Below are 15,089 nucleotides of genomic sequence, written 5' to 3' on the forward strand. Positions count from 1 at the left end.
CATGATGTGAGAAATTCCTAAGTATGCCAGGCTCATTCTAAAATAAATAATATAAATTCTCTTGATATTCCCTTGACTATTAATGCTAAAATCACTAGTTGGAATACACTAACTGGAATAGCCTGAGAATTGATTCAGAATACCCCTAGCTATATTCATAATTTTTTACCATTACCATCTTAAAATTTTATTTGTCCATTTTTTTCCTTTTTAATAATTAAATATAGTACTATTTCATTTTATTAATACATAAATAGCATAAATTTTTTCTCAGTCAATCACAAAAGAAGACTAATTTAACTGTCAGCTGCAGAAGGTTAAATGTCAAAAACATGTGTTAAAAGGCCCTAATATACCATGTTTTACTTGATTAACAGCTAACTTGCAGAAATCCCAACAATGTGTTCCTGTTTCATTCTTATTTGCATTGGCAAGCTTTCCTTATGCACTAATCTAGGACCTCACAGGTCTAATCTATTTGCACTTTATCACAGGAGCAGGAACTGAATTGTAGCGGCATATAGCTCTATTATCAGACACACTCAATTGCTTATCTACTGTATGCTGCTACAGCAGGACCAACTTTATAAATATCAGCTTCATGAAAGCAACCTCTTGAGCTGCTTTGGGCCAGCCCAAGAGCGGAGATATTCTTTAGAAAGTTCCTTGTTAAAACATAAAGGAAGTTGATAGCAGTTTTACATCTTMTAATTTTCTACTATTTTCCTGGATAAGAATAAAATTATTTTGGGTTAATCGCAAAGTGYACCACATTGCTGTTAGAATTTGCAACTTAAAAAAAACTCTTTTCTGGACTCCATCCAGAGGAGCACCACAGAATGCTGGCCTGCGATAAAACATTACCTTCTCTGACAGAGCTTCTTCTAAGGTTGCTAGTGCCGTGTCTGTGTTACTAGAATCCGTCTGCAATGATTTCACTCTGTCTTTTAGATTGGTTAGCTGTTTGTCTTTGTCCCTAAGTTGTTCCTGTAGATTTTCAATCTGAAAATAAAAACAGATCACAATATTCATCAACATTGTCTTACCATCCAAGGAAGGACTTGGAGAATAGGACCAACTGAATGTGTAAATATTATACACATGATATGTATGCTCCAGTATCCTGCTAAATTTCTACACAGTACAATTTGACTAATTTTTAATTTCTGTCCCACTCTTTCCATTTGATTTTTTTTACTAAATAATACCATCTTCTAACAAGTTATGATAAAGAATCTCAGTACAGTCAAGTATTATTATATTATTTTATGTTATATTAATTGCTTGGTCCTATGTGAATTGTTTTCATTTCAGGCATTGCATTATCTTAGCAATTCAAATCATGTGCGGAACRGCCCCTTTAGATTGTTCATTACAATAAGAAGAATAAAACAAACGGGGAGAAAGAGTCAGGATGGATGACAACCTACCTATCCAAATTCTCAATGCCTTGCTGTAAAAGAAATTCCTCTGAGCAGAGATGGGGATGTTTATGTTTCAAAATAATAAATCAACACCTCCTCCCCCCMAAAATCTTTTCTTCATAAAATTTTTCTTCCTCTCCATCAAGATTTAGTGTATATGACCTGATTTAGGACCTGCTTTAAAYGGGTCTAGTTCTTCCTCCAATGTGTGCTTAAATATATTGCTAATATTCCTATAAATATACCTTATTKTTAACTAGGTCATGATTTATACAGGTTAAATTGGAACTATTTTGTCATTGGAACCATTTGAAAGAAACCCTGTTTTCTTTCAGAAGATGTGATGTTGCAGTTGACAGAGGACAGCACAGCAAGAACCCATTCTATCTTGACAGCAGTGCGCCCGCCCACGCACACGTGTGCGCGCAACCCCACGCACACACAGAACACCCCGACCTTCGCAGCAGCTTCTCATTGCTCCCCACATCATCCTTTCAGAAGCTGCATCAAAAATGAAGCATGTGCTATGGCTCTCTATGCTGAAAATAGATTAAATGGAGTTCTAGTGGTGAGCACACTTACGTCTATGACTGATCCTGCAATATCAGAAACTTTGATCAGGGCACTCTTCTGYTAGTCCTTATTTTTGAGAATGGCAATCTGCTACCAACAGGAAGGTGACCACAAATATCTTYCTTGTCACTTTTTAAGCAGCAGTTTGTAGAAGGTACCAGCTGACCGGATTGATTATTGACAGCTTCATAAAGAAACTTTGGAAGATATTTATGCCTTTTCACTCTCAGAACAAGCAATATGCTGTTTGGATGGTGAAACTACTATCCACATAGTAGTGTTATTTTGTTATAAGAACAGCTGTATTTCTACACTCATAAAGCAAAGACCAGATTGTCATTTTTATAGATACATCCAGGAATTCTGAAAGCACGGTTCCAACATGAAGAGCCTGACAGGAAGTCTGTTGGGAGCCCCCTCTCCAAATGCCATCATCTATGCTAGATGTTAGAGTTTCCTTCATACAAGTACCTCCAGGAATTGTACCTGACGCATTTCARGTATTTTTATAAGATTCTATTGTTTGATAATGTACTATAAGTGGGAATAGCCAAGAAAGCACCATAGGGTTTCTGCCAGTGACTTAGAGCTTATGCTCACGTAAGGTTCAGCATTTATCAATTATTTTGTGTTTGCTGAAAGTGTTTAAAACTAGGAGTTTAAAAAACTGCAGGAAAGCACTGTGTGATAGTCCAATTAACTATCTCCAATGTTATAAGCAGTTTGTAGCATTTTTACAGTAGCTCCAACCAACTAATCTTAAAGAATAAGAAAAAAGTCTTTGTAACAAATGCAGACTTCCTCTGTCCTCCAYTCGCCAAAAGTTATGTAAAATCCGTAATTTCTAATGTAAAGCTATTATGAAGAAGGAAAAATAAAAGTACAAGTGAAATCAGTGGGGTAGAGTCAACTTACAGCAGACTTTGGAAAGGAAAAAGATCTAGAGGAACATTATATAACGTACTCTGAGATGCCTAAATAGGGACTGTTTTGAAGCAACAATGTATTAAGGGCGTATGTATTTTAAAAGGAAGCAGATGTTCAACCCTTTCATGAGGCATTCAGGACTGAAAGACAGTAGGGATAAATAAAATCAAAGCTACACACCTTCACACGGTGATTTTAGAATCAAGGACAAATAYTGCAAGCCAGCTTCAGGAGTGCTGAACATATTAATACTAACTTGGAAACCCTACTGAAGTGTTGTCTTTCTAGCAGCATTTATTAATTGCATTAGTACCAAAGTCCTCACATGCAAAGTATGTTAATTTTTCAGTGATAGATATTTCAGACTTCACATCACCACTTTCTTTTATCATTTTGCCTGCTTGACAGTCTTTGGGTAAAAAAAAAATCTTGATTTAGGGCATCATTGATTCAGGACAAGATTTAAATATGCTTTTAAAATAAGACAAATTATTATTCTCAGCACAGATTAAAATTCTTACTTTGGGAGCTATTCTCAGCAATTTTATACTCTAGATCATTTCCTGTTCTTACTTAGATCAATGAAGTTCTGCTATTCACATAATAATGCAATTTTCTCATGGCCAATGCTTAATATACTTAATAAAATTCAGATTTTAACAGAAGCAGCATCCTTTACAATTATTATTAAACTAGATTTAAAAGTTTCCATTACAATTTCAAAGTTAAATTCATGTGCAACTCAACTGAACAGTTATGGCAATAAAAATTTGGTCCCCATGTGAAAAGATGTATCACTGTAATCAAAAACACTTCATTTGGGACATACTTTGGTCTAATTCTCCTCCTCTCTTTCCACATCACACTTTTCCAGGAAAAAAAAGGCTGAAGTCTTATACTGACATCATAAAAACCTATAATTAACAAATCAAAATCCACAGTATAGCTGTATACATGTGTAAAAATCTTAAATACATTTAAATAAAATAAACATGAAATAAAAATAAGAGTAAAAATTTTTGAAAGTAAATTGGTAAGAGCATTTGAGGCATAAATGCAAGGATTTAAAAGTCTTCATATTGCTGTGGCAAATGCAAATTTTGTGTCTTTTTTATATACTTGGGTTGGTCTATCAGATTATTGATATGGGAGAAAGACTCCACTTGTTCTGTAAGACCTGAATCCTTTTTTTATACATATATATACACACACACATATATACATAAAGGCTGGTGSGAAGAACTTACACAGAATAGTTCACTCTTGTAAATGATCTCTAATAATGTTTTTCTTTGTGAATATATTTTATATAGATACAGAAATAGGATACATGYGTTAATGACTTAAGAACTTTTTATTTTATGGCACGGGTATTAGTCACATCTAAAATTACATTAACTGGTGTTTAGAGGACTGCACAGTATGTTTCTTTCTTTCCTTTCATCCAAGTATTAATGATTCTAACAACTACCTCATGACACCCTGTGGAACACTCCAGCAATTGCACATTTCAGCTTCATCATGCTATMATCTCAAGCAAAGAGAAAACAAAATAGAGGAGTGAATATTGATCACATATTTTTGGAAACAAAGTTAAGATCTAGTCCTTTATTATCATCAGCTTGACCTACCATTCTACCCACCCTGAATTACAGTACTTATTTCCTATGCACAGTGCTTATCTGAATTCCACAGCATTTACACGATTTCCTTCCTCTTAAAACTAATTTAAAATATGATCCAACCCTTAACCAAGAAAACATGTTCTAAAATTATTCAGCATTTACAAAATTCTTCCCTCAGAGGTAAAGAGAACAGGCAGCAAATTAAAAACATCCCCATTGAATCACAACTGCTTTAAAATCAGTCATTCAATGCACAGTCCGTAGATAAAACAAGAAGAAAGGATCTGATTATTCTTCTATTTGTGCTATGTAAATCTGCAGAAAATATATTGAAGGGAACAGGACCACACTGGGAAGCAGTGCAGAGTTCAAGTGTGTTGTTGGGATGGGCATGGGATTAACACAGACCTACTAACGCAAACAGGATTTTTGGACTAGTTAATCACAATGAGCTGTCTCAAAAGGGTTACAGAGATGGAGCAGTTTGAGATGCTGAAATCTTGGAACACAAGATATGATTTAGTTCTTCCTCCTTTTTTAAAACCCAAATTGATAGAGTCTATCAGGTGTCATGTTCTGTCTCTAACATATCTGTGGATGCAGGTATATATATCACTCAAGCAGGATTTTACTGTTGAACAATTTACTTTTGAGCATGCCTGCATTCACTTTATAAAGGGACTTTTTAAACCTTTTCTTAACCTTCAAGGACTTATACTTCTATGCAATAGGACCATTTAGCCTTGTAGATAAATGCCTCTCCTATGGGGGTATCCTCTCAACAAAGCAGAAGTGCTAATCTGGTCACTTTTTGGCAACAGTCTCAGGAATGTTTCTTTAATACGTGCRGGATTAAATTAAATCTCACCATCAGACAGGCTTTATAATTCTATAGTAACTCAAGTTCTCAAAAGAAAATTGCTTTCATTATCTAAATTAAGGCCAGGCTACTRCACCCTGGAATTTGAAAGAAAATTGTATAATCAAAGGAAGCRTTTCAAGGTGTAACAATTTGCCTTCAGAGATACGTATTAAAGTATAAGAGAGTGTAAATCCAAGAGAGAATATATCAGAGAATTTCTTCACTTTCCTTGTGCAACTTTGAAGTCTCATATGTCTAAACTTAGTCTTCCGCTATTTTCCACTCCAATTTGTATTTATGAATTTTAAATAATTCAAACACRAAATATCATCTAACACGGTTCTTTATAATTTGAAAATTCAATCTGCTCGATTTGTCTATTTTCTCTAGTCAGAATTCTCAGATTTTAAAACGTCTCACATAAAACTGCATGAAATTTGCATAACGTGTTAACATAGTCTAGATTAGGCAATCTGACAAAGAAATGCAGACAAACTAGGGAAAAAAAATAAAAGAACAAAGAACTCAGGCAAGCCTGCAGGTAATCACTTGAGGTGGCTACTTGGGAGAAGCAGCACATTTCTAACCACGAGGACGGTGTGCATCCAAGGAGAAAGCAATATCCAAATCAGTGGGTTTGTCAAGATTTGATGAAAGATCTTTCTGCAAAGCTCTTTTCCCTCAAACTTCCTGCAGGGCTACATTTCAAAGGAGCAGAGCACAGCTGCACAGTGGCAGTCACAAAGAAGCCAATGAAGAGCTGTGCTCTCAGACGTCAGCCCTCACGTTAACCTGATGACAAGAGCAATAGAGAAATGGCATGCTCTGGTAATTACCCTGTTGCTACCTCCCCAACTCATGTTTTTCAAGCAGTAAGGAAAATAATCCAGCAGAATTTTGCTTAATTCATGAGCATAGGGAACAGGAAAAAAAATAAGATCACGGTAAGAAACTAGAAAATATTTAAACTAAATATTTCTTCCAGAGATACAGTTTCCCTCCAAAGATAAGGCAGTTTTATACAACACATTTTCTGTTTATCCAAGTTCATCAAGTTTAAGCAAATCAAAACTTCAAAGTCTATTTAGAGATTTTGCAGGAATTGTGCAATATAAAGCACTACCTAATTTTACAAAAGAAATTGGAGCATTTATGATACAAAACTTTTCTTAGTGAAATCAATTCAGGTCTATTTTTGTTCTCATTTTATTAGGTATTATTGGATGACTGCATATAATATGATTTTAAAACATTTCTTTGCAAGCATAAAAATGTTCCAGTTAGATAAAACAAAACACAGTAACTTACCTAAGATATGCCTTTCTGCATACTTACAAAATGCTGCTAACTCTTACCACCAGTCAGAACAATGCTGATCAAGAACCTATAGAGAACACTCTTCATGGGTTTACACTATCCCTTTTAATTGCCCCTTTTAATAGGTATTGTCATGCTATGTTAGCTGAGCATGCAGCTTCACAGAGAACTAATGTCAAGTGTTGGAATGACATATTAAATACTATTAATTTKGTAAGGCAAAACTCTGCACTAAGACAATTGTAAAAAGACTGCATGAAAATTTGAACYCTGTCTTAAATTTAACAACTAAAATTAATTTACTTGCACTGGCAACCAGCTGAAATTCTAGGAGGGGAAAAAAATGCGCACTTGGCACCTCTTTTCCAGGACTATCCAACACTACCTTTTATAAAAACTATTTACTCATGGATTTTTTTTTCCTAGTGTGCAAAAACCAGGACTAAGCTACTCAACAAAGCACTCAAATGCATTCTGCTACTGACCTCCCAATACACAGCTAAGGGAAACTAACTTGACATGCTGGACATGCATATTATGTATGTGCACTTAGTACGAAATAATGCAGAAGAGAACACATGCAGCAATGTATAAATTGAATGTATAAAATTACCGTAATGTCAACAGGACATCAGATAGAGATTATTCTCAGCATATAGTGTTCAAAAGAAAAAAAGCAATGAGTGTGTATGGCTGACTCCTTATGAGGTTGAATAAGCAACAAGAGTTGAAAGCAATGACTCTTTTGTATGTTCTTTTACAAATTCAAACCCCATACAGTGTGCTTAAGTACAAGGTCAATATTACACACAGCTTCACAGAAACACATGCTTTCACAGCATTAAGAGGAAGATTTAACTTTTAACTTCACTGTAACAGTCCATTATGTGTCATGTGTTATTTTTACTATGCAGTCTTGTAAACTGACCGCTTTAGCAATTGTATAGAGAAGAAAGAAGTGAAGCCAAATATATATAGACATATTTTTTTTCCTATAAAGTTACTATGCATATCATCCACATCATGCAAACTATAAATTCTGGGCTTGGAATATAAGTTCTAATGCTGAGAAAACTGAGCCAGAAAGGAGGTTTCTTTCTTAGCAACTACCAGCCCGATATCGCACTACAGATCTGCAAAGATTATTTTAAGGAGATTAGACAACCATTTAGCTATGGTGACTAAATGATTCACTTCCACTTATTTATGTATTCATCCTCCTCCAGCTATGACTTAATAATTTTCAGTTCCATGMAGGAATATCCACATTCTTCTATAATTGGAACTAACATTTGAGCAATCCCAGTTTAAATCTTTTCTGAGGTTGTTTCTTTTTTCTGGAAGCTTCTGTATAATTAATTTTCACTTCTTTTTTCTCCTCCAGACCTTTCATTGCAGGAGATGATTTTTACAATAGCAAATATAAACCTAGTGGATTGTATCTGCATTCAATCTATAGATTGGTGCTTTACAATTTGCATTTATAAATGCAGACTACCTAGAATTTTATTAAAGGCAATTAAACTGTGCCTCTTTAGGAACACATGATCTTCCCTTGATTTTTATTGCCACAGACATACAGAGTAATATAATAAAGAGCAGGTCCAAAGAGGTTAGCTCTCAGCATATAGAACAAACTAATATTTGGACCCTTTTGGAAGAGGGCTTAGAGAGTACTTAGTAAAATTATTCACAAATTAACCCAAATCTTTCAAACAGTTATAGCTAAGAATTTCCTCTATTATTTTAATTATATTACTACTCCAACAGGTCCTTAGAGACATTTTCTGTCAGTATAACTTCTGGAGAATTAACCCACAAATTCTCATATGAAAAATCCAGGTCATCATGACTCTGGTAGAAACTGGAACTCATTTTCCAAACCCTCCAGACAGTGCCCTTTTATCCCTTACAGAAGAGATTCTTTCATCAACAACCCCCTCAGTGTGTCAAAAAGGTCTACTAATTTTTCAGTTTTGTGCTGAATTCCCCAATAAAGTCACCAGTGTGTCCAGGAAGAGGGAGCAGAACATGGAAACCAGTGAGTTCCTCTCCTGCAGATGCTACAGTTCCAGTCTGCACTGTTCCTGATGGACCTGCAGGGACTGGCTGTAATCTCTGGGTAAATAACTCTCACCTTTTTYCTCCAAGCTGCCAAGTTTGAGAAGATAGTTTTAAAATCATTAAGGAGAATTCAGATACCTGTTTTTCCAATGTGGTTGTTAAATCTCCTTGTAAATCAGGTTTTATTATTATTTCATTACAATGCTCTTTGTGACTCAGTTTACCAGTCTGTTCAGCATGGCAATGTCAGTCAAGAACTGTACAGAAGCATGAAGTATTAGCACAGTACAGGCCCTTTAATTTGCGAGAGGAAAAAGAAAAAACCATGAAATGTTSAGTACTACGAGAAACGTATACTGCATGCTGGGAACATGCACTTAAATTCTCTGGACAGTATCTGCAATAAGGTGCTATTACATGCAAATACAAGAGGAAATTCTTTTACTGCTCTATAATCTCAATCATCAGCCAACTATCTCACATTGAGAAACTATGAGCACATCCCATTCATTTTCTTCGGAAACAAAGTTATAGCTTTCTTTTTTTTTTTTTTTTTTTTTTTTTTTTTTTTTTTTGAGATTCTAGATTTCTTCCCTAATATAGGATTCAAATTTACTGGTGCAGGAAGGGTTGGGACCCATAAGCCTTACGAAAGAAAGGGGCAGATGCCGAGTTTTCTGAGAGGGGAAAGAAAGCTCCCCGAGGGCAGCAGTGCAGGGAAGGGAGCTGCCCTCAAGTCAGCTGATGCTGCTTTTAYGGGGCTGTAAAAGACGGGCAGCAGGCAAATGGAGCCAAGAGAGGGGAAGGCTGTCACACAGAGAGGAGCTCCTGGACTAAAAGTTTGGCTTCTGTTGCCAGACTCCAGTTGAGAAAGAGCTGGAACTTAATGCTAAAATTAACCTCCAGCAGGAAGCCGGCCAAAAGAAGCCTGGGCTGATAATATCCACTTGTGTATCTGGAAATACTCAGTCTCTGTCTCTTCTCCTGAGGGACCAATAAATTCTCAGAACAAAACAGCTTGACTCTTGGACTCTTCTAAGCAGGGCTCATAGTCTTGTCAGACATGCATTGAAAAGTTTTTACTCTTGTTATAGCTATTTACTGTGATATAATTCAAAATATAACAAGCATTTTTGAGACAGTAAAGATACCACTGCAAAATGAGCATCATTTGATCATTTGATCATATGATCCAAAAAGAACTGAACATTTATTTCTGAAAAATTAGCACTTCTTGAAAAACAACCATCTGCGCATATTTAGGACCAGATTTTCAAAGCAAGCTGCGTACGAATTCCCACATCCCACAGTACCTCTCTTGTCACACAAGTAATAACCGATTATGGAATTGTGTTTTTGAAGTCTGGTTCAACTGCACGTTTCAGACACCTTAAAATATGGTCTACATTATTTCTCTTAGCTTTCTGCTCAATTCCATGCTTTAGGTATTTGAATACCTCTAAAGATTTCTTACACAGGGCCAGATCTGTGTTATTTTTGTAGGTGTGTATGAATTTGCATATGTTAGCTTATGACAGATTTTTCAAGAAAATGTTTACGCTATTTGGTATGCAAGCAGTCAAAGAAGTTGACTATTTGAATATACCGTAATGTAAACTCACATATAGGGGGAAAAAAAAACTATTTTTTGCATACACACACTTTTAATAAAAGTATGAACAGCGATATACCTTTTGGTTTGTATCATCTTGTCATTTCTATATAATGTCTGCATCAGTTGGGCAGACTTGGAGGCGCCTGTCCTGATTAAAAAATTATAGTAGGTCTCATAAAAAAAGTTAAATGGTAGTGGGAACAAGAGTGAGGCAGCAGATAAGTTGAATAGACAAATGTTGGACAACAGGAAATCCTGAAAAGGGAAGCTGCAAAGGCAATCGGGTAATAGGCACCTCAGGAGCTGCGGAGAGCCACAAAGAGTCAGCTCTACAGTAGAATGGGAAGCCTTTCATAGCAATGAATGGACACAGAGATATCAATGTCTAAATTATCACTAGATTGGATCTAAGCAGCACCCCACCAGCTTTCAAATGGAGACTTGTTAGAACGATGCACCCCTTTTCACAGTCAAGATAAACCCATGTGAAGCACTCATCAGTAAAATTGAAACAGTCAAAGAATAATGGAATCTTCATCAGTAATAGACTAAGAAGAGTTTAGAAAAAATTATCAAGAAAAAAGAGGGAAGGGGAGGGGAGAGGGAGAGGAGGAGTCTCCACCATCACAAACTGCACTTCTTTCCAAAGTTGAAGTGTGATAGGCAGGCTTGAAGCCCACCTGGATTACACTGCAAATGTAGGTTCAGTCCCTTGAGAAGTAATATGAGCTTCACTCACTGTAAAAATACAGCTTTCAGGCAGTGGAATGGGCTATGATACCCAGATATCCTTTCCAGGACTGTGACCCACAGTTCTGCTTTGCCTTACCTTTAAAAACCTATGGCAAGTGAATTTCCCATTTGAAGTCACTAAACAGATATCCTTGTCAACTTGATTTTATGCTACGCATTTTATATGCTTTATACTGCACAGAATTATTCTTTCTCTTTTACGATATTTATAATCTTCAAATGTTAGAAGAAAACCCTAAGCTCTACTAGTTTTGCTCTGATATCTTTCCACATCAGCTTCAGTTATTCCTGTTCTCTAACTTATTTGCATTTACACGACTATTTTGGCAAAAAGATATCTCAAATTAATCATGATTTTTCAGGCGAGTTGATACCAAGGCTGCTCGGACAGAGATTATCACCTTGTGTTCTGCTATCCAATATTAGATTGTGCTGGGAGTCTTAACTACACATTTCAAACACTCCTCTGCTTGGGTATTTATCACAGCTTCAGCGATGCTCGCATTAGCACTGTTCAAATCTCTTTTTCAAACAACTTGTTTTTCCTTTACACATTTAAAAACATTTTTCTAACTGAAATACTGAAGAATATTTTCTAAATTAAAGCGCTGAAGGCATCCATAACTGATATAAAAGGCAGAGTGAGAAGAAGAGAGAAACAGTAAAAAAATGAAATAAAAAAAAAAAAAAAAAAAAAAAAAAAAGGAAGCTCTGCCCTCTAGCTGCTGAAGAAAGATGACAATATGCATTCAATACAGCTGTGCTGATTTGTACCAGAACATGTATGTCCTTAGAACTTGTATTCAAAAGCCAGGATAAAGAATCCAGTTTCAGATGGAACTAGTTTTATGAGTTTAAGTGTCAGTGGAAAAAAGAACAGTTGAGCTTATACACTTACAAAGTAATTCATGAAAAATAATTATAATTTCCTATCTAAAAGTTATATTTCAGCTCAGCGGTGATACAGGGAATCTATACCCCCTACATAAAGAGTGGTGTAACCACTTTCAGGGAAAGAAAAGCTTCGCAAAAGGATGTTACAACCTTGCTCCCTGCCTCCTGCTTTTAGGGATGTCTTTCCTTAATCATTCTAAATTAACATATGGTCAGTATACGTAGGCTTATATCAGACTGAAACTAGAAGTTGAAGTGTTCCAAATGTTCGCCAGAAACCCAAGATTCCTGTTACTATGAGATGTAATTTAATATTTGCACTATAGCAGCACAAAGACAATGCACGTATTGAGTTGCATCATTAGTTACTGCAGGCCAGACATGGACTTGCTATGTATAAACTATCAAAGCACCACTAAACTTCAACTGAAACGTTAAACACAGCAACTTGAATATCTTTAATCAACATCTGCTTAACAGTTTAGCTCTTCTATAACAACAATGGTGATACCTTAATACAAATGTCTGCATAGAAAGTATAAGCAATGTGAACAACGACACTACAAAATTCTTCTAATAATTCCACTTGTGGTGTCTTCCATTCAGCACATAACAGATAGAAGCAAAAACCTAGACTTTTAAAATAACAATTATGTCCAGGAAACTGCCTGACATGGGTGAAGAGGTAATTCTAGAACTAACAAAATACAACTAATCAAATATACTGCTTATTTTGTATTTCTGGACTTGGAGCATTTTTATTTTAGCATTAGGAAGAACAGTTTAGCAGGTAGTCTGCAAGCATTAATCAGGTAATCTATAAGCAGTACAGGAAAGCTTCACCAAAAGCAAGCTAGAAACTGTTTTTTCCTATTCTACCTCTTTGTTTGTTCTCCAACTAGTTTTGCAGCAGAACACTTAAGGCAAAGCGATAGCCCGTGCTCGCAAGACTGCCGATCCTTTCCCTCCAAAAAAAATAAAAAAGATAAATTTAGCCACAGCTACACACTTTGGAGCAAATAACAAATATTGCTTCTTGAAGAATTTGGGTTTGTGTCACTTAAATGAGTTGTCACAGATTCTGAGGTAAATGGTTTGCAGGCACAAAGCCCACTCAACCTGTCCAATTAAGCTGGTTAGGAAACAGCCAGGCTGCTACTCAAAGATGCTGCTCCCGAAGCAGCGAATCAGAGGAATGTATGTCCAGGATGGAAAGGTGCCTAATGTAAAACTCCTATCAGGTATATTTTTAACACTCTCTTGCTATTTGAAATTTCTTTCAGTCGGCTTCCATTACATTTCTTGGTAGTATATTTCACAAATGAATATATTTTTCTCATGTCCAATTCTAACTCTCTTTTTCTGTATAACATGTATAAAGAAGCATCTATTTCCCTAAACAATTCCTTTATGTTCTTCTGCACATTCCAAGCATGACAACTCCTAGTCTTCTGCAGCCCATTCCTTCTATACCTAAGGTCAGCTCTTTCACATGTCAAAAAAAATGTCAACCATTGAAAAGAAAATATTGCTCTCTCATTCAGCATAACATTCCCAGCATGCGAGTGGACTGCTTTCGCAGCATGAATAAACTGAGGGTCTCATGTAAGGATAACTTCATTAATTACTACTGGCATTTCAGAACGTAATGACAACGTCTTTCCTCTCCCCATAGCACTGGTGTCACACCAGCAGTATGAGACTTTCATGTAAGTACCTCATTAATCTCAGCTCTGCTTTGCAAGTGAAATACTATTATTAAGAGCACTTCTGTATGCTATGTATAATTTAAGTCTTGAACTACTAAATACTCTTCATGTGATCTATGTTTGAAGAACCTTTTGTCAAAACTAGCTAGCATAACTTCGTCTGGAATAACTTTCATTACTGAAGACTTATGCTTAAGCATTATCTTATGCTTAAAGATCTACCTTTAAAATTCTAAATAAATGTGCATTACATAGCACCTTAATCAGTTCCCTCCAAAATGGCTTTTTTAAATCTCTCTTTCACATATTGCATTTAAACATATTTTAGATTCATTTTACAATTGATTGCCTCCTTTTGTGTGAATATAACAAAACAGAGAACAGTATCGGAATCAACACTACTAACCTGAATGAAAAACCGTATTGAATTTTACCTGCCTTTCAGACTGCCATGTCTTGATGTGGAAAGCTGCAGCCTTAAGCAGCCAGTGACACTAAAGACTGTATCCTTAAAACAGACATATGCCATTAGGAAAAAACCTTTCTTAACACCAGTCAATAGTCACCATAGCAGCTTTGAAAATGTTATCAAAATTTTCATATAACATCATAATGACTCCCTAGTGTTTCAGCAACACTTGCAATCTGCAATCAGAACATTGGCCTATTTTGTGGAAGAGATAAGATATCAGCACCTGTTGTCTCATTCCAGCAATGAAACAAAACTCAGTGATGTGGTAATTTCAAAACTCCAGTTCTCATCACACACTCTTCACATTCGATAAAATTTGGCAAATGTAACAACAAAGATAACATGCCATCATTGACCGGGGACTTGAGAGAGATTTCTCTCGTTCTTTAACAATGGCATTAGCTTCTCTTGTGATTATGAAAGCATGCTCCCAGCTGATTAAACATGAAAAACCAAATGCATCTTCTGTCAGCAATGTGCTTGCACCTTCGATAAGCAGAGGTCAAACAAAACAGGATTATCTGCTAGATTGTTGTGGATTCTTTTTTTTTTCAGCTGCGGTGCTCTCAACCAGAACACCCGTGTCAAGCGATAGTACCGATAAAAATTTCTAAACACAAGGTAAGACTCATTTGTATAGCATACTCCTCATCTGAAAATACGTAAATTTAGTATTTTTCGAAGACAGCTAACAGTAATGCATACAATCAACTGTAAAGCACATTTAATTTAACATGAGCTGGACAATATCATCACAGTCCAGCAACTCCAAGTACACATTCCAATTATTACATTAGAGCTAAGACTTTATGACATTTCCTACAAACGTTAATTAGCTGGTACGTTAGGGCCTT

General features: G+C 35.9%; 1 protein-coding gene across 1 annotated transcript in view; it reads right to left on the minus strand.

Moving 5' to 3' along the window:
* ERC2 (ELKS/RAB6-interacting/CAST family member 2) overlaps window positions 1–15,089 on the minus strand; it is a 278,502-nt gene that overhangs the window by 153,082 nt on the left and 110,331 nt on the right. The window contains exon 8 of the mRNA XM_026035392.1: window positions 865–1,002. Coding sequence (XP_025891177.1) covers window positions 865–1,002 — 138 coding nt within the window. The remainder of the gene's footprint in view (window positions 1–864; window positions 1,003–15,089) is intronic.

The sequence above is a fragment of the Nothoprocta perdicaria genome, unplaced genomic scaffold, assembly GCF_003342845.1.
Source record: "Nothoprocta perdicaria isolate Ctin4 unplaced genomic scaffold, notPer1 scaffold_16, whole genome shotgun sequence".
In the NCBI taxonomy this organism is placed as follows: Eukaryota; Metazoa; Chordata; class Aves; order Tinamiformes; family Tinamidae; genus Nothoprocta; species Nothoprocta perdicaria.